General features: G+C 37.6%; 2 protein-coding genes across 3 annotated transcripts; both read right to left on the bottom strand.

Moving 5' to 3' along the window:
• Window positions 1-712: 712 nt before the first annotated feature.
• LOC105916695 (photoreceptor-specific nuclear receptor) lies at window positions 713-5,769 on the bottom strand. The gene is made up of 8 exons (XM_012851288.3): window positions 5,501-5,769; window positions 2,795-2,939; window positions 2,561-2,664; window positions 2,198-2,458; window positions 1,892-2,076; window positions 1,575-1,812; window positions 1,367-1,472; window positions 713-1,235 (listed from the first exon to the last, which is right to left on the bottom strand). The coding sequence occupies exons 1-8, from the start codon at window positions 5,586-5,588 to the stop codon at window positions 1,103-1,105; spliced, it is 1,260 nt and encodes a 419-aa protein (XP_012706742.2). The 5' UTR covers window positions 5,589-5,769; the 3' UTR covers window positions 713-1,102.
• A 4,090-nt stretch (window positions 5,770-9,859) lies between these two features.
• On the bottom strand, window positions 9,860-18,856 carry hexa (hexosaminidase A (alpha polypeptide)). 2 transcript variants are annotated; one of them, XM_036149340.1, is made up of 14 exons: window positions 18,504-18,856; window positions 17,941-18,045; window positions 17,784-17,849; window positions 16,348-16,394; window positions 16,104-16,214; window positions 15,911-16,012; window positions 15,589-15,721; window positions 15,137-15,317; window positions 14,922-15,008; window positions 14,765-14,837; window positions 12,475-12,649; window positions 10,512-10,602; window positions 10,297-10,404; window positions 9,860-10,186 (listed from the first exon to the last, which is right to left on the bottom strand). In XM_036149340.1, the coding sequence occupies exons 1-14, from the start codon at window positions 18,817-18,819 to the stop codon at window positions 10,123-10,125; spliced, it is 1,659 nt and encodes a 552-aa protein (XP_036005233.1). In that variant the 5' UTR covers window positions 18,820-18,856; the 3' UTR covers window positions 9,860-10,122. The 2 variants fall into 2 exon arrangements, with proteins under 2 accessions (XP_036005233.1, XP_036005244.1); XM_036149351.1 differs by lacking the exons at window positions 17,941-18,045; window positions 18,504-18,856 and having other exon boundaries at window positions 16,348-16,399; window positions 17,784-17,841.
• Window positions 18,857-19,669: the final 813 nt, after the last annotated feature.

The raw sequence follows: 19,669 nt of genomic DNA, 5'->3' as shown, positions 1-19,669 counted from the left end.
AATGGTCTGTTGTTGTGTTGTTGTTTTTTTTTGCACAAACAGAAAAGCATGTTCTGTAGATGTGTTAAATTACACCACTCAGTTGCACTTTTTTTACCTGAGTATGCTATTTTTATTACTGTACAGTATATTTTACTGATGTTGTATCCTTACTGTATAATCCCTTTTTTGTTGTTTAATATTTCTACCTTTCGATAGATGTGCATGCTTCCATTTGGCTTTCACTTTGTTACTGGTAGATTAGAATTTTCACCACTGTGGGACAATAACGTTTATTTCTATGCTATTCTATTCTATTCTATTCTATTCTATTCTATTCTATTCTATTCTAGTACAGATTTTTAGGTCTTGTCCATCTGAAAAAAAATATTTTGGGGGAGTTTGTCTGTCTTCATCTCCTCGTTAATTGAACTACATCATAAACAAAAAGGAAGCCACAGAGCTTATGGTTAAAGTTTGTTATGTCTGATATGCTTCAGGTCGAGGACTGGGTGGAAGAGGGGCCACAACAGGATTTTTTTTTAGATGTTGCATATATGCAACATCTTACTTGGAAATCCAACAAGTAAAAACCTTTCTTTAGGAAAAACCCGAGGGCCCTAGATTACCTGCCCTGTAAACCCATGCAAAATGTTGGCCCCAATTGCCCTTTATTCAAGGTTGGAAGGTTATGACTTGTTTGTGTTAAATATAGAACAAGGAACTCACGTTGTTTTTGATCAAATAAACCAAATAAACACCAAATTTCAAACTTTATTGATGAGGAAGGTATTCACAAATATCAGATTTACATGCCTTGACACAAAGAAAGTTTTTTTTTGCAATGGAAAGCTTGAGTAAGCCTGAGATAAACAAAACTAAAATACTGATATTGAAGCAAATCAGGCCTTTTTCATTAATTGTGTTAATGTTCTTGTGGTAAAAACAAACAAGAGGTCTGATCTTTTTCTGAAAGTTTCTCGAATCAGTCACAGAAGAAACACACTCTCATTGAAAATGATCCAGTAGACAAAACCTTTCACTGCTAAGATACAACACACGGATGCCACAGTTGGAACATGAAACAAGGATGGTTTTTGGGGCAGCTTCTGTTTATGCACCTTCAGTTTTTGAACAGGTCACACAGCAGCTTCTCCATGGGTGTGTTGCCAATTGTCCTGTGAAAGAACAGCTGCTCTATCTTACTTGGACTCACGAAACGCAGAGACGGTAGCAGAAGTAAGAGCCTCCCAAACCTATTTTAAGCAAGAGCAAAGACAGGTCAGTTTACTCCTTTTGTTTCAGGATTGTTTTTTGTTTTTTTTTGCAAGCATGTTTGAAAATCTTTGTAACCATCAAAAATATAAATATAAAGCAGCTGTGTCACCTTGCGGACTGGCCGGGGTACTCCGACTGAATGTGCTGACCCAATAGCAAGTGTGACTGGTCCTGCAGATCTTCAACCTGCCCCGAGTCTTTGAGGTTGCGTGTCTCTGCGCAGGGGAGAGAAAAAGCAAACATCCGTCGCATGATCAGAAAAACAGAATACACGGTGGACTGAATAAACAAAACATAAATAACTTTTGTCTCTTTACCCGGCTTGAACAAAACTATTGCTTTCAGACAAGCGAATTCAGTCGGGTCGACAATCAGAGCCTTGAAACGGCCGAATACATCTTCAAGAATCTGCGGCTCAGATGAGGCGAGGTTGAGCTTAGCCTCATGAGTGGGGGAAAGCTCCGGAGACAGAATTAAACATCTATCCATGGGTAGCGACATTTGGATGGCACACAGGAGGAACATCTCACTCCAAGCTTCTTCCAGCAGAATCACCTGGAGATGATAGAGAAATACGTCATATTCCAAAGGGGAAATCGTTTTCTAAAACCCACGGTATGCCAGGCAGCCTCACCTGGTCTCGAAATGGCAAGTGTGTAAAAGCGGGCAAATTTTTCGCCCACTTCACAGACATGTAGAGGAGTCGGGCTGATGTCTCGTAGAAGCTTTCTGAAGAGCTGGAGGAGTATGTGAGCCTGCTGCCGTCTAACGAAGAGCTCTCCTCTGCATCGTTTGTTGTCACGTCGATATTCTCCTCATCTGCGCATGGGGTGGAAAAAAAAAAGAATCAGGTAGATGCCGATATTATCACAACCCAGAGCCTAAATTTCCACATCTGTCTCACATTTAAATCATTCCTCTATCTTTCCGTTGATCTTACCATCCTCGGGCTCCAGTTTGGTACAAGTCTCTGCGGTCAGCAAGCTGACCATAAAGCGGTGAGTATTTGGATTGCTGCAGGGCTGAATAGACGCAGAACTGATCGCAGACAAAGAGACCAGGGGTCTAAATCTAACAGATAAATAGGGATCGGAAGCAGGCAGGTCCTGCGTGGTCACCAGGTCTTTCTTCTTGGCCTCCACATTAATGGAGTCGAGACTGACATGAGAGGAGCTTCGAGGCTGACGCTCATTCTGCACCGCTGCCAAAGAGAAAATGGGAAAAAAATGCTTTTTGACAGAAATGTAAACACACCATGCATGCGACTGGTAGAGTACAGTCAACTCAGTTGTAGACTTCTTACCATCTTTGTTCATGCCAGCTTGGAGACACTTCTTTAGTCGACAGGCTTGGCACTGGTTCCGATGGGCTTTGTCAACAGGACATCGGCCCGTCCCAGCCTGACACCTGGGATGTTAAGAAAAACACATGTATAAGTCTTCAGTTGACTGATTTTTTTAAAAAAAAGTATGTCACGTTCCTTTAAACTTATTACTGCTTTTGCAATACAACATTTAGAACGTGAGCTGTCGCCCACCTGTAGATGAGTCTCCGCCGTACGCTGCGTTTAAAGAAGCCGCTGCAGCCATTGCATGCATATATGCCGTAGTGTTTCCCGCTGCTTGAATCGGAGCACACTTTGCAAAGCATGGCTTCACCGAGCGCTTTGAGAGGACCTTTATCTGTGCAAAATATATGGCAAAAGGGAATACTTTAAACACATGCATAAGCTGCAGAAATATTACATTTGTGTTTTCCAAAGCTGTTATGGCGCCTTGTTGTAGACAGCATTTTGATAAAGGCTGATGACATAATACAAGGGGTAATGTTATAATTTGTCCATTTCAAATGTAATAATCCAAAACAATGTAATAATTGTACAACTAACATTTTCCTAGTAGTGTAATAAGTTATTTTGTGTAAAAATTATCTTTTGAAAATATATTAACTGTGTAACACATAGAGGACACTCTAAGACTTGTCTCTTTCTCATATGAAGTACATTCCACTAATGACATAACTTCCAGATCTACTTCACAGCAAGTAAATAAACATCCCTCCATTCATGAAGTTATGAATTTAGATATCCGAATATGACATCAATACCCTTATTTAAGGTTTTTATACAACATACCATTTTCAAGTTGGATTTAACAATCCTTTGTTAAGGAAAGAGATTGCTATTTAGTTTGTATTGTTGATGGATAAATATGAGGACTGTGCCTTCTACAATATCTGTTTTTGATCAACAAAATGTACAAATGGTGCAAAAAGTCCTTTATTTCCAAGAAATGGTGTCCTATTTATGCAAAACACCATTATTAACTGTAGGTGTTATGCTTTGGCAACAAAGTAATGACGTATCACAATGCAGGCCAGAAAAGGTATTGCATTTTTACTCAAAACCTTATCACATTATTGATAAGCTATGAGGTTATTGGCTTTTTGAAATTTAGAATGGCAAATATTGTTATCTTAATGGCAGATATGACATTAGTCCTGTTGGGGTGACACAGGTGCAGGAGCAAGGAGTTTGTACTGTAACCGGTGGGTTGCTGGTTTAAACCCTAGCTCCAACCGTTTCAGTCAGTATGTCCCTGGGCAAGACACTCCACCTTCTTTACCTTGCTGCCTGTGGTCAGAGGGCCTGGTGGCACCGATTGTTTGGCAGCCCTGCTTCTTACAACAGTGAAGCTGTGGTTACAGATGTAGCTTACCGCTGTCAGCATATGAATGAATGAATTATAGTGTGAATGGCTTTGGGCTTGACAAGACGCTATACAAGTACAGGCCATTTACCATGCTTCTAGTTATGAATGACTGCAGTGTGAAACAAGACGCTCACATTCATTGTACAAAAAGGCAATTGATTTTAGTGCACTAAGATTAAATTAAGCTATATAATATTTTATAGGTCAGGTCAGTTGGGATTAGCAAAATTATGCCTATTTGATAATTGCCTGAATAAAGACAGACAGGAGGTTAAAGAGACTTTAGTGTTACATTCTTCAATACAGCAGTATACATACACTAGCATTACTTTGCCTTCAAATTATTTGCAAAGACCAGATGATGATGTCATGATTTTCCAAGCTTCTGATTAATTCACAAGATTTGAGAACCTGTGGATGTCTTTCAAGGCAACGCCTAAAACACATCGCTTCTTTGTGTGACATCATGGAAAAAAACAAATCAGCCAAAACATCAGAAAGAATATTGTGGACCTCCACAAGTCTGGTTCACATTTAGGTACAAATTCCAGTAGGCTGAAGCTGCCACATTCATCAGATCAAACGATTATACTCAAATATATAAAGGAGGGAGATGTTCAGCTATCATACTCAGCAGATTCTGTGCCCTGAAGACGAACATGTGTTGGTGTGAAATGTGCCAATCAATCCCAGAACAAAAGCAATGCTGGCTGAAGCTGGTAAACAAATGTCATTATCTGTCATAATCGTCGCATTTGGAGGGAAGAGGGAACATTTTTGGAAGCCTAAAAACACAATCCCAACTGTGAAGAACAGCAGCGGCAACATTAGGCTGTTTGAGTGTTTTGCCAAAGTAGCAACTGGGGCATTGCAGGACAGGTGGCACCATATGGACAAAACATTATGTAGAAATATTGAAGCATCACCGCAAAACATCAGCTAGGAAGGTAGAGCTTGGGCACAAAAGGGTCTTCCAAATGGACATCTCTCAGCATTCTGCCAAATTAGTTATAAGCTGGCTAAAGATCAACAAGGTCAACGTTTTCGCCATCACAAAGCCTTGATTTTAGTCCCAAAGAAAATTTGTGGGCAGGTGAGGTGTGTGTGTGAGCAGGGACAGCTACATACCCCACTCAGTTACACCAGTTCTATTTGGAGGAATGGGCCACAACTTTGTGGAAGGATACCATATCATTCACTTTAAAAAAAAAAAACAGTATTTAATTTTCAGGATATGTATATAAACTTCAGAATATAAAAAACATATACATATTTTAGTCTCTCTGATAATTTCGGCATTGGCAAATAGAAATTATTTTATTCATCCCCCAAAAAAACAGAACAATTTCTGTTTGATTGAGTCTAAGACAGTGAGGTAAAAAAAAAAGGGGGGGTATGTTCCTTTTCATATAATGTGTATAAATATCCGACATCAACTGCACCTCATAAAGTGTTTTATCTATGCTGGATATTTTTATCAACTCTGTGAAAAAAAAACAATGAATTCAGATATTATACGAAGGTTTACTCACCTTCTTGAAGTCCGTCTGGGCTCTGTTGTGTGAAGTTGCCGGAGCCATTCGGTGAAAAAAAATTAATTTTAATCACCGGGTCTTCCATCTGATATTATACCACTATGTGTAAATATTGCAATTGAAGCTTTTAGAGGATACACAAATCAAATCAATTAATCAAAAAAACTGAAAACACAAACAGCCTAAATGTATTGTATTGCTAAAAAAAAAAAGCATCCAAGACAAACAGCTTCCTGTGTCTGATGTAACGTAGGGTCAATGAGTTATGTCCTAGTGTGAGTGTGAGAGCTTGAGTCGTCTGGGGGCTTTCAGGAAGAAGACAAGAAGATTAACACCAGTCGCTGTGTAAGCAAATACCAATGTGTCATCCTCTTAATCTTTACTGTGCTAAAGATTGGTGTGGTCTTCATGAAGTAGTAAACAGCGGTGAACCAACGCTAAGAAGCCCAGGGATGACCACAACGAGAAACGCAACCTCTAGAAAACCCTGAAAATGCTTCTTTTGCAGCACACCTGAACTGGACTAAAGGGAGATTTTTAAGATTGATTTTACATGCAAAGTAAAATATTTATAAAACTTTATTGCATTGAGATTTGGTCGAGGCATTATATAGAAACCAAACAGCATCGATAGAGAAACATTGCACAATAAAACACAAAGACTTTACAGTTATGAAGAAAGACGGAATCAGAAAGATGTCCTGGAATAATCTGATTAACACAAAGGAACAAACTGAATTAGAGCATACTAATATTAAAGTAGACAGAATGGAGGTTCTTCTTCCAGACAGGACAATCATGCTTAAGTCTTTGGCGACGTCAAACAGGTTTTCTTTCTCATTTAGCTCCCTCCATCTTCCCATAAACTCTGACCTTCTTTCCCATTCTTGCTGAAAAAAAATCTTCCCCACTGCAGGTTACTTCCTCAGCTATGCGTCACAGGTGTACTCAGTGTAATGAGAAGTGTCACCCCATGTCACCCAAGATGTTTATTTTCAATCTCACTTAAAGAGGAGTTTCACCCAGATGTTTGCTTTGTCCTCTGCATCGACTTTCTAGGTTCTGCTTGGACAGCAATGCTAAACATACAGTTAGAGCAACAATGTAATGGGTTAGATCAAAGTTTATTCATGTGTTAGAGTGGCTCAATTACAACGCAAAACTAAATCCAATTTTGAATCTATGTCAAAACACTATCCATCAAAATGCAAAACAAAAATGTAATAAATGAATACAAAATAAGCGAAAATTTAAATTTCTGTGGTTCTAAAAAAGTATTGATTTATGGGACATGAATGCAAATCTGTATCCACTTTTTCTATTATTTATAGAAAATAAAATAAAATTTAACATATGTAATTTCTTTTACTTCACATTTGTGCACCACATTATGTTGGTTTGATCACACAGAATCCCAGTGAAAGATATATATTTAAAATGGGAACACTTTTGCACAAATTTATATATATATATATATATATATATATATATATATATATATATATATATATTAGAACAATTTTTTAGAGAGCAAAAGGAGAAAATAATATTTAGAGACTTAATGAGCAACAAGTTCTCCTAAATTCTTAATTTTTTCTGCAGTGTGAAGTCCTCATCTCCTCTATTACTAACAAATGCAATTTTGGGGGGATAAAACTATGTTTTCCACTATCTTTACTATAAACAATATACGTTTTCTCAAAAAAACTGTTTGACCAACATGATTTCTGAATACTAGATTAATACTACTTTGGACACCTTTTTTATTTGAGTCATGTCTGAAGTACTTTAACACTCCTGCCCTGATTACTGAATCAAAAAGGTAAAGGGTTTGTGCATACAGCCTTTTTCAAGAGGACGATTTACACTCAAAGTCTGTGCGTTTGATTCAGTTTAACACTAAAAATTACTGAAGCTCCAATCAAACTAGTGAAAGAGACCTGAGTTTTCAGTGATCCACTTCACTTCAATAAGGCCGTCTGTGTAGTCACACAATACTGCAATGTAAATTTGTTTTATTTTACATTTAAACCATGTAACATGAGAGAAAAATGTCTGAAATAATTACACATTTACTTAATTGTGGCAGTGGGTTTAAAAATTGAAGCCCTAGAGCAGAGTAGGTAAAATAATAATTAAGAAGCTTAATTGTTTCTTCCTTGTTTTTCACAATAGCACACAAGATCCTCTCTAAATGTTGCTCAGAGGTTATCTTTGAGTGTCAATGTTGAAATATAACTGCTTACATAATTCAGATAAGTGTAAATAACTGTTCCAGGTTAAGTGAACATAATGTTGCATCTACTGTCTTAAAAGACAAGGTAGACTTTTCTCACAACCCTGCTGCACTGTGACGTACAGAAATAGATCTCTACCTTGCATTTCCCTGGTTTAACCTAACCTGCTCAAGGGTCCAGCGGTTGGCAGGACTAAGATGCTGCAACCATCAGCAAAGCGCTGCTTTGAGGTTTAACGGCCAAGGATAGCTGTCACGTTCCTTCACACCTGAGCCCTGTGCCGCTCATGCAGACACACGTCAATCATCTTTAGCAGCAGGCCACCACGGGCGACTGTGGATCTAGTGGAAACTTTTAGCATGACAGATCCCTGGTCATTCAACACACGTCACCGGTTCATTCGTACGTGCACAGTTCATTTGTGACCTAGAGTAAAATCCCGCACATGAACGCAGTTTAGCAGAGATTATGAGCAAGACATAACTTTGCCGTCCTTGATAAGATGCCCTTGAATGCCAGTTTAAGAACCTCTACATCAGTCTAAGCACCTTTTTGATGTAATCTTCTTTAAGCTATTGTCAAAGAGTGAGCTTAACTTTTAAAGTTGTTAGCTTTCTCTTCATGCACACACAGCGGGTACATCAGGGTTCCTGAGGCATGATACACTTCCAAAAAAATCATCGTATTTGTCAGTTGTTTTTATTTCAATGTGCGATTTTGAAGAAAGGGGAAAGATATTTTTCTGCCATAAATAAACTTTGGTTAGTTTGTGGTCGCAGCATTTCTGATCCCCCCCAAAACCTCCTCATCCACAACCTCCCGCTGCTCTCACCCCTCCTCCAAAACAGATCAAGTAAAAGGATTGAGGTGTCAGCACTCTGGCTTTTAGGGATTGCCGTCCCTTGCCATCTGCTGATATTTACTGTAATCCATGCGATGACTGCATCAATGAACAGTTTCTGCAAAACCACAACACGGCAGCTTAAAGTTAAAAATACAAAACCCTTTTCTGTTTTTCCATGGTCGTAGGTATACAAAGTCCATACACTGTGTAGTTTATATGAACATAAAAAAGTAGACAGTATCAGCTTCTCTTTACAGGAAAGTAGATATTGTCTGATCTTGTCTTCAAAGAGTGATTATGGAAAGAGGAAACAGCTGATTATAAATGAGCTGAGCCATATGAGTCAGAGGCGCTTTGAGTGTTGTTTACTATGAGCTTACAAATCGCAAAAGATGTAATAAGACCTCCAAGAGTCAAATTCTTACTTCTTCTTCTTTAGTCAGCTAAAGTTTAGATTGAAAAGAAGAGTAACGGGAGTTTTAAGGATAAAAATGTAACCTGACAAAAAAATAAATAAAACAATAAATAAATTATACATTTATTGCAGGCGCCCCCTGGTGGGAGACTAGATCCAACCTGTCTTCTCTGCTCCTTTGCTGCAACGTTTCTCATGTATGCATAAGATTTGCATTATAATTTGTTCACAGTAATAAAATAAAATGTCCTATCATCTTCCACAGACAGACAGATAATGTATAAAAAGGCTTTAGAGGATGGGGGTAACACAAATTAGGGTTCTTATATTAAATATGTACCATTTGAAGTCTGATTAGGTCCATCATTGGGTTTGCCTTCCTGTTTTTATGTAAGCAGAGCAGTGAATTTTTATTTAGTTTTTGCTCTCAAGACAGCCATAGTTCCCCTGTTGTCTTTTTTTCCTTCAGAAATCTCCCCCTTCTTGAAATGTGCAAGGTGCTATTTCGCAAATTCCATTTTGTGTGTTCATTTTTTTCTTGATAACATAAAGACTCAGCTGTTCAGGGGATTTTATGGGTTTAGCCTACTGGCTGAGTGGCTGGCTGAAGCAGCCCCTTCCAGTGTCCAATTCCTTTGGGAGAAATATAGGTAACACATCCTCCAAATGTTATACTTGACCCTACAACGTGTCAACGGGCTCACTTATAGGTCCCATAATGTTTTTTATTACGCTACCACTGGGAGGTGTCATCCAGAGGCAGCATATTACCGTCTGAACTATGTTGACACGAATGTTCCCCTGATGACGCAAAAGTTATTTCAATTTAATTCTAAAGAACACAACAGGGACAACACATCTGACATTGTCTGCACGCAATTTGTTTTATTATATTTCAAAAAAAAAAATAAGCTCAGCATGTTACACAAGATTTTAAAAGTAAACATAAAGCTAAAAGGTATCTGAAAAATAATGGATTTTTATATTTTTAGCATACAATTTGGTAGCTATATATTTATTAAAACCTTTAGGGGTCAAATATTGAATTTTCTTTGTATTTTCTTCCCCCTTTTCTTGTTTTTTTTCTCCAAAAGATCAAAACATTTTGAATGTCAAATCATCCTCAAACACTTTGATACTCATGTCTGCAGTGGCCCACATAAAGAGGCTCAGCTTGGATTCCACGCCTAAAGAGAAAGCGAAACAGAAACAAGAGAACGTTATATGTAAGAAGCACAACCATGTCTTGTTAGAGGGGGCCAGGAGGAAGTGGTATAAAGACTGACAAGATTAATACCTCAGGAGCTTGCATCGAAACTCCTGCAGTCTCAGAAATGCTCTGTCCACACTGGAGGTCTGTCTCTCATTGCTCCACAGTCTCTCCGCAGCAGCACTTGCTCTTGGCCTATTAATTTTGATGTTTTAAAGCAAAGCGTTAGAAGGATTCTTAAAAAGAAACCATATTTTTTATTTGTTATTTTATGTCTTAAGAGCTGTTTGGATGTTAAACACCAGAGACGAGGGGATAGGTTGGTGGCATCTACATATTCGCCCCACAAGCAGACTTCTCCCCCAATCACCAGCCTCTTCTGCTCCTCAGTACCTGTACAGATACAAAGAAAATGCTACATGGTTTGAGCCACTACCAATCCTAAACACCAAATTAAAACTGTTTGTCTACGTTTATTTGGATATTTTAATCAATTTCTATTGACGGGACCCACATCAGGACGAGACATAACCAGCTAAAGCCTAAATAAAGGCCATTGAACTTAAATTAGGAGTTTAACAGATCCACAATTAGCTGCAAATTCTGGCAGAATAGGAAATAACTACAGGCAAGTGTGGCCTGCTGATGATGGCAACAAGCTTCGGTGCAGTAACTGAGCTTTGACTGAAAACTGGCAGAAGAGAAGAGAAGAAAAGTTTATAATCAGTATTTTAGTGCCATTCAAATGTAATCTTACCACACATTACCATGCAAAAACATCCAGACCCCTTGAACATTTTACATTTGGAACATTACAGTCAATTTAGTGTATATGTGATAGACCAAACAAATAAGTGCATGAGGATGTGTATAAGAAAAATTATTTTAAAGTAAAAAAAAAAACATTATTTCCAAACTATTTTACCCATAAAGTTTGCAGCACATTTGTATTTAGCCTTTTTTACTATCATACCCCAAAATGAAGTCCAATTCAAGCGTTAGGTTTCAGAAGTCACCTAATTTGAATATGAGGGTGTTTAACTAAATCTCAGTATAAATCCACTTGTTCTGTGACGGTCTTTCAATTCAATTCAATTCAATTTTATTTATATAGCGCCAAATCATGAAACATGTCATCTCAAGGCACTTTACAAAGTCAAGTTCAATCATATTATACAGATTGGGTCAGATTATACAGATTGGTCAAAAATGTCCTATATAAGGTCTTTGTAAGAGAATACCAGAGAACAAACTGCAAGAAACACAGCAGACAAGCCAAGGACAAAATTGTGTCTAGAGTTTTAAAAAGGGTTAGATTAAAAGAAATCCCTTGCACTGAACAACTTGTGCAGCATTGTTCAATCTATCAGCCAGAAGTGAAAAGATCATTAATCAGAGTAGCAGCCAAGAGGCCCATATTAACTCTGGAGGAGCTGCAGAGACTCAGGTGGGAACATCTATTGACAGAACAACTCGGGGTTGTTCTGAGAAGAAGCCTTTGTTCCAGTTTTCCACAAGCCACAGGGCACACAAATAAAACACGAGGCGCTCTGGTAAAATGGGACAAAAACTGAAACAACGCTGTAGCATCATGCTCTCCTTCAGTAGGTACTGAGAAGCTTATCAGAGCTAATGGGAAGACTAATGGAGCTAAATACAGCACTATCTGACAAAATAAATCCTGTTATAGGCCACAATAGACTTAAGACCGGGGTAGAAGCTCGCTTCCCAGCAGTACATCAACCCCAAACACCCAGCCAGAGCTACAGTGGAACGGATGAGATCAGAACATAATCCATCTGTTAGAATCTCCCGGTCTTGATGACGATGGAGAATCTGTGGTAAGAATTGAAAATTGATGTTAAAAGATGCTCTCCGTCTTTACTAAATAGCTTGAGCTATTTAGTAATGAGGAACTGTGTTTGCAGAAGAAAATTAAGATTGCTATATGGAGGCTGAATACAAATGCATGTCACACTTTTCACATTGTCTTTGTAAACATTTGATCCAATGGAGAAGAAGGCATCAAACCCACATTAAGTGAATACACATTTGAATCTAGATGGCAAGTCTTCTTCTTCCTAAGGGGAATTTCTTGCTGCAAAATATCAAACTCAGAATTTTTTTTTTCCTTTGGATTTAAAATTTGCTGCCACCTGGTGGTTTGACAACCAAAAAGTGGAGCAGTGTGTTGTCTGGGATGATGAACTGGTATTATTTAAGAGGAAAACCCAACTTCACAGCTCACCAGCTTCCTTCACTGACCCTTAAAGGCTAGAGGCCACACGTTATAGTAGCGGGCCCAGTTGTGTGTGGGTCCAGGCTGGTCCAGATACCATGGAGAGGCCAGAATCACCCGGAGCCCCGCTTTAACAACCCTGCGTACTTCACACAGGTAACAGCCCTGTTTCCATACCTCCACCACTGACAAAGACTTGCGCTGCAACACAAAACAACGCACCGTTAGACATTCAGAGATGCATTACCTTCAACATCATCCACACAGTTAGGCTATAACTCCTTCATCCACTGACTTTAGAAAAAAAGAATGGCTGCTGTTGATTGTATGACTCTGTCATGGATCAATTTAATGATTTATTTTTGCAGCAGAAAGTTTTATTTTGACTATTACAATGTGGTCAGATTTATAATGTAATCAAACGCTACATAATAACTCATAATTTCAGCCAACATTTCAGTGACCTTTGGAAAATTTGAGGATTTAAAACAAAAATCAAGACAAAATTCCTGTTTTTTTATTTATTTATTTTAATTAAGAATTTTAATTTCTCTGTCTAAATGAACCGCCTGTCAAATACATATACGGAAAAAGAATGTTATATGAAGATTGGGCTTTTAATGATGGATTTGAACCATTTAATTTCAAGGTTTTATGATCCCACAAAAATGGGGTGCACAACTTCAATGTATTCTCGAATGTAGTCAATTAATTCTTATTACACATAGGCCCATATCTATCTATCTATCTATCTATCTATCTATCTATCTATCTATCTATATATATATATATATATATATATATATATATATATATATATATATATATATATATATATATATATATACATTTTCAGGAAACCATACAATTAAAATAAGCTTTAGAAATACTGATAAAACTGTGACTAAATGTCTAGTCAGCATTATAACAAAAGCTTGGAAAAAAAAGTGGGGTTTATCTGCATCGTTTGGAGGATTGCGAATAAACCCCACTTTTTTTTTTTTTTCAATTTAAAAATGCGAATCCACATATTAGTTTGTGTGGATGTACACTTGAAACCGTGTTTTTACATTCATTGTATACATGCACATGCACTTTCATTTTCTCCTTGGCTGACATCACACCTGACAAAGCATTTCCTGTTTCACATCAATTAAGATTATCAAAATTATTTAGAGAAATAATTATTTTCTGATTTTTTTTACCTTAGTGCTTTATAGAATCACATTTTAAACTAGACACAAACATTGTTGATATCCTTTCCCAAGTTTTGCTAACTAATAATCTAATATTTCATGTCAAGAAGTCAGAGTAATGACTTCTTCCTTGCTGCGTGGCATTTCAGTCTGCTTATAACTCATCTTCCTGAACAGGGTGTCAGCTCAACATTCCCCATGGTGTTTAAACTAACTTAATTTTTTGAACAAATTAGAGAATTTGAAATTGGGGCACCTTCAAGCTAAATTGTATTAAATTGTACTAAAGGATGAATCACACATTTGGAGGTCTACTTTTCTCTTCTGATATCTTTCTTTAGATTTCTTCTATGACAACGCACACGCAGTGTGATTGAGGTTTTACCCTGAAATAAAATCATAAGTATGCCTCAGCTTAAAATGCTTTGGTTAACCAATCAGTGGCTTACAAAGTCATGGCATCGTAACCCGGGCTTTTTACGCAAATTAGTTTAGAGGTGTAGTGGTGTTAGTGCATGCAAGCATTAGAGATTGTAATAACATAAAATCTCATTAAAATTCTTTCACACTATTTTGGCACTTACCAAGTAAAACATATTTTGGTAATCATAACTGTCCCAAAGCAGGAAAGGTTTAGTCTGATTTAATGTCAGACAGTAAGAAAAAAAGGGTTGTGTCTTTTTGTACAAGTTATTTAATGTCTTGCTTCAACTGTTTACTTTATATTTGAGTACAGACATTTTTAGAGCTGTGTAGATTAGAGAAACAACTGGTAATAAATTCAAATTTGTGCACCAAATTCTTGCTTTAAGAATGTGTTGGTGTTGTCTGTCAAATAATCTTTCCGCCCTGGAAAAAGAACTGTTCAAATGTGTCATTAGAAGCCCCAAACTAATTTGGCGCTCATGCCGATGATGAGTTTCTTTGTACTGCTGACCCAACTAAGTAAAAACAGCAGTTAGGCTATGGTTGTGACAATGAAACGATGATTTTGTATCAAATCAAATAAATATCATAAATGTTTTTTAGTTTATTTTTAATCATAAATTGTAACAATTCAGTGACATGAATGTCTGTTATTTTGAATAGATAATACATACATCTGTTGGTTCATACTTACTCGTTTATGGTAATCAAAAACATCCTGCCACACAACAGGGGTCTTCTTCAGAGATGTTGTGATGTTCACAATCCTGTTACCAAAGGTAGACAAATTAATCTGTCTAAAAAAAAATTTTTTCAGACTTATATGAAAAATCTCCCGTGTGTCACCTTACTTTTCAATGTAGAATGCTTCCAGTTTAGAAAAGTCCACTCCAAAACCCATCTTGTGCATAAACACACGAATGTAAGGGTTTGATCTCCTACAAAATAAGCAGTGGCAAGTATTTACCTTTCTGCTAGTTAACATAATGATTAAAACGTCTTAAGCTGAATATTAGGTTTATTGTTGTCTTGCTAATGTTGATTGACTTTTATTTTTCTAACTTACCAGCAAGAAAAGTCAACCTCATCCCCTCCTAAGTGGACATGGGAGTCAGGAAACACTGAGGCCACTTCCTTAAAAAGGGATGCCATGAACTGATAGGTGGAAGGTAATGATGGATTAACAGGTCCAAAAGTCCCTGAAGGAGAGCCCCCTTGGTAGCAGGGAGTCAACAGCTCAGGCTTACCTGAGACATAAATCAATAAATATAGACGTATTTATAAAACAAAATCACATTAAATGGTTAATGAGGGGCAAGGGGCATATTTTCTATTGTTTAAGGTTTATCTTAAAATCTGAGACTATTACTGAAGTGGCCACACAATTCTTAGTAGGAAACAATACAAATGCCTGTGCTTAAAAAAATGTACCATGACGTTCACAAAAAAGATCTGATGGACTGGTTCACAGAGGACATTGTGTTTGTTTTAAATGTTCAGTTTGCTTTCACATTCTACCTTTTCCCCAAGAATTAGTATGGCCTGGTGAATCAAACTCAGGAAGGACTCTTATCCCTCGCATCCTGGCATATGATATCACCCTTCTCACATCTGACTGTGTGTAGATGTGAGTCATCGGGTGGAAAGCCCCCTGTATCAGAGCCAGAAGATTTGGGTTATGGGGGGAGGCTACTTCCCAGCACTCATGGCTTAAAACCCAGCAGGGCTACAAATATTCACAATGAAAATCAAGCATTAAAAATAGTTTAATCTTTTTTTTCTTAAAGTAGTGATTACTCTGCTTTTAAATGTATTTTAAAAGCTGTTCCAATCAACATACCTTACTGGAAAGGTCTGGAAATGTGCGGCTTTGGTAAGGAAAGGATGGATCATCAACAATGTGCCAATGAAACACATTAAACTTATTGTAGGCCATTGCATCCTAGCAAAAAATGAACAAAAAAAGGCAGGGAGCTTAAGTATGATCAAATAAAACAAAGATCTGAACTTAGATGATTTCATGTGATTGTTACCAGAGTTTTTAAAATGGCCTGCACTGGTATATAGTGGCGTGAAGTGTCCAGTAAAATCCCCCTGTATTTAAACTGTGGGAAGTCCTCAATATCAGTCTTGTTGATGTAATACTGAAAAACAAAAATATCATAAAAAGAAAAAAGTAATAAGTTAAAGCTAAATAGGATTGCATAATGCCAGATATCATTTATAATATAGTGTATAATACAATATAATGTTAGCATTTAGGAAACTCTGACTTACTGAGCCAAAATCATCTTGATACACCAGCTGACTGAAGGTTTCTAGACCTGTGCTTAATCAAGAAACGTATATGTTAACAACTATCATATAAATATAAGAAAGTAGGACTCTTACACTTTAAAAACTGCTGGGTTATTTATTGAGCCTAAATGTTGGATTTATGTTCTTGGGACAGCGGTATGGTAGTTTGGACCAAACACTTGGGAATCATGACCCAGATTGTTGAGTTAGAGAAGAGACTAGAAAGATCATCTTCAATTTTCTCAGACCATCATTCGAAGAAAACAGTGACCTGCTCAAACCTCACTGAACCGCTTCAATGGGTTCAAATAAGAAATAATTAGATGATAAAATGTGTCTGTATAATAATCTTGGTTTTGTTAATCACATTACTTCATAATAGAGAATTAATTTGTTCACTTAGCTTTTGAGATGCTAATAGTACTAGCTAGTGCTAGCAATGTTCAACATTCACACTGAACTGGTCATAAAGTCCATTAGAGTAAGGCAACATTTAATTTAGAGTTACATGCTGTGTATGACTAATTTTGTTATCTAAAGTGAAGTGTTTGCTTATAAAAATCTTATAAGACATCACAAGGTTGCTGTACTAAGTTTATAAAATTATTTTAAGCCAGGGTGGACATTTTAAAATGAATTTAATTTACTTTGGTACAGCTGTTGGCACTTATGTCTCACATCAGGAAGGTCCTGGGTTCAATCCCAGCAGGGACCTCATGCTATGCTAAGTTTGTCTCAGAAGTCAGAGCTGGGAAGCACTATAATGAGCATGTTATGGTTGCAAGCTGGTACCCTATGCACTAAAATGTGCTATATACCTTGGCACTATCTTTGAGCCAATAATATACAGATTTCCATTTAATGGGGGTGGGCGATCAAAAAGCAAATGAAACTTTATGAAAAAGAGGTGATTATGCAGATACACAAAGTACAGACAAAGAATAATGATGAAAGGTGCCATGACTCCATTTCGTTTTAACGCCAAGAGATATTCTGGGTGTATATTTTCTCTCACAGTTGTTCCAGATATATTAGGGTGGTGCCGAAAAAATTGTTAGATTATACTTTTAATGCTAATATTACTCATTTAAGCAATCCAGGCTACGGGTTTTTATTTTCAACCGATTCTTTGGTGGCTATAAATTTAGACATGTGCCACTCTAAAATATGTTTTGTATTGGAAACATAACACAGCATACAGGGTCAAAACCACAACTATGTTGTGTTAAATCAGGCCAGGTTCATATTTGTCCCTGGACTGACTTAGCTAAATAACCCAAATTGGATTGTTTTTCATCAAGCAGTTTTTAGAGTGTGAGCAAGATGAAAATGCTTGCTAACATTTGCTTACTATTATTATGACCATTTCAATAAAGTACTTTTAAATTGTTTAAAAATGTAGTGACGACGATTACCTCTTAGAGCACCCCACACAGTTTCGGCATATAGAGATGCTTGCCCAGCAGAGACACTCAATTTGTCTAAAACACAAACAACAGACAATTCTTAGTGAGGCCTTTTACCATTGTACTCTTTTATTGAAATACCCCCAGCATGTATGTTTACACTCACATCTCTCAGAAGAGTCTTGACTTGGGTAACCTTCACAGTCATGACGGTCAAGACTGATTGTGAGAGTAAATACCTCATTCTCCCTGAATCGCAGAGAATCATTTCCTGTCATGGATGAGTGAAAATATTACTACAGTTTCCTGACATTTTACTCAAATGGGGGAAAAAAATGTCACAAACAAAGTATTGTATTTTTAGACAACACAAGGGTGAAGCTTTGTATGCACGGTCCATTGTCACTGAATGAGTTTGATTTAAAAGGCTTGGGCTGGGCTACAGCTGAACTGCAGTTTTTACAAAGCCCATTCATCCCCTTTGAAAGACAACAATGACAAACAGAACATTCATAACAAAACTACAACGCAATTCCACAAACGTAATTATCGTAGCTTTTAAATGTGTTGTCAACAGAGTATCTGCTGTTTATGCAGTTATTTAAACATGAGAATAAATGTGTAGCTAAAACCAAACTGCGATCAAATAAGCTTATAAGCGCAGATGGAGTGTGTAATATTTATTTCCTTAAAAGCAGGCAGAAAGACAAAAATAAATAATTCACTCACCAGAAGGGTTGTCTGGAAATAAAATGGAAAAGTATCGCTTGAATGCAGCATCCAGAACAGAACAGCGGTGCTGTGCGGCCAAGTGTCTTCTGTATCCAAAGGTGAAAGACTGGGGTTTCAGTGGATACCTCTCTGGCCAAGGGAGAAAGCTTTGCGGTAAAGGCCACACACCTTCCACGGTGTCCAAGCCAAGCCGCAGTATGATCAGTAGCAGGAAGCTGTAGTTCATCAGAGAGCAATGTCCAGGACTTATTGAACACATGACTTTCATATTAGACGTTTCAACGTTCTGGCCAACTGAGCCAGTCAGATGCATAGGCGCACGCAGTCACGTGAGGTAAACAACAGGCAGCCTACCATTATGCCCTCTCACATACATAATAATAGTGGTATTACTACTACCACCACCAGGGGAGCCTCCAGAAAGTTTTCAAAGGGGTGGCCAGATCGGGGCCACCAAAACCAAAAGATATATAATTTTAGGAGTTTATTCTGTTGTCCCATTTACTGTTAAAAATTAGATATATCAAATAAAAAAAAAAACAACCAGCAAATTAATAACATGTTTATTCCTGACTAAGGGTGTTGAGCACTCTAGAATTTTTTGGTATGGTAATTTAATTATATGTACTGGCCTATGGACTGTACTGACTAGATTTTTGCAAATGGAGTTGGAGATTTGGTCAGGATTAACAGTCTTTGGTGTTGAGAAACACATCCAGATACTTGTCCGTCAGACCATAAGGGAAGTGTATGATTAGCCCTTAATTTGTTCTGCGACAGTGCAACGACCCTAACCATGCAGCCAAGAACGAGAACTTCTGAAAGCGATGACATGGCACCCTACATCGCACATTGTTGTGTGTGTCTGGGATTACATGAAGGGACAGAAGGATTTGAAGAGGTCTACATCCACACAAGATATTTGACTATTTCTCCAAGATCTTTGGACCAGCCCAATTCCATTAAAAGCTGTGGGCAAGTGTACCCAGAGGAACTGATGCTGTCTTAAAGGAAACTGTGGTCACAGCAAATTGTTCTGATTTAAATCCCTTATCTAAGGATGTTATGAGATGAGCCGAGGCTTCGAGGTGGGTGTCGAATAACAGGGGGGGCGTTTCCACAAAGTGTGTAACGAGGCTTGCTTCATTTAGGGGAGGAGACGA

This window comes from Fundulus heteroclitus, chromosome 2 (assembly GCF_011125445.2).
Source record: "Fundulus heteroclitus isolate FHET01 chromosome 2, MU-UCD_Fhet_4.1, whole genome shotgun sequence".
NCBI lineage: Eukaryota > Metazoa > Chordata > Actinopteri > Cyprinodontiformes > Fundulidae > Fundulus > Fundulus heteroclitus.
Note: the sequence above shows the minus strand (reverse complement) of the source record. Positions and strands in the feature narration are given on the sequence as shown.

Bases quoted from the DNA above. Each gene is read 5' to 3' on its own strand.
- LOC105916695 (XM_012851288.3), bottom strand. From the start codon at position 5,588: ATGGAAGACCCGGTGATTAAAATTAATTTTTTTTCACCGAATGGCTCC. The intron at 1,813-1,891 runs GTGAGGCTGCCT...TATCATCTCCAG, and splicing joins ACTTGCCATTTCGAGACCAG to GTGATTCTGCTGGAAGAAGC. The intron at 1,236-1,366 runs GTGACACAGCTG...TGCTTAAAATAG, and splicing joins TACCCCGGCCAGTCCGCAAG to GTTTGGGAGGCTCTTACTTC.
- hexa (XM_036149340.1), bottom strand. From the start codon at position 18,819: ATGCATCTGACTGGCTCAGTTGGCCAGAACGTTGAAACGTCTAATATG. The intron at 10,603-12,474 runs GTCAGTGAAGGA...GTATCTGTACAG, and splicing joins GTGGCCTCTAGCCTTTAAGG to GTACTGAGGAGCAGAAGAGG. The intron at 10,187-10,296 runs GTATTAATCTTG...CTTTCTCTTTAG, and splicing joins TTTCGATGCAAGCTCCTGAG to GCGTGGAATCCAAGCTGAGC.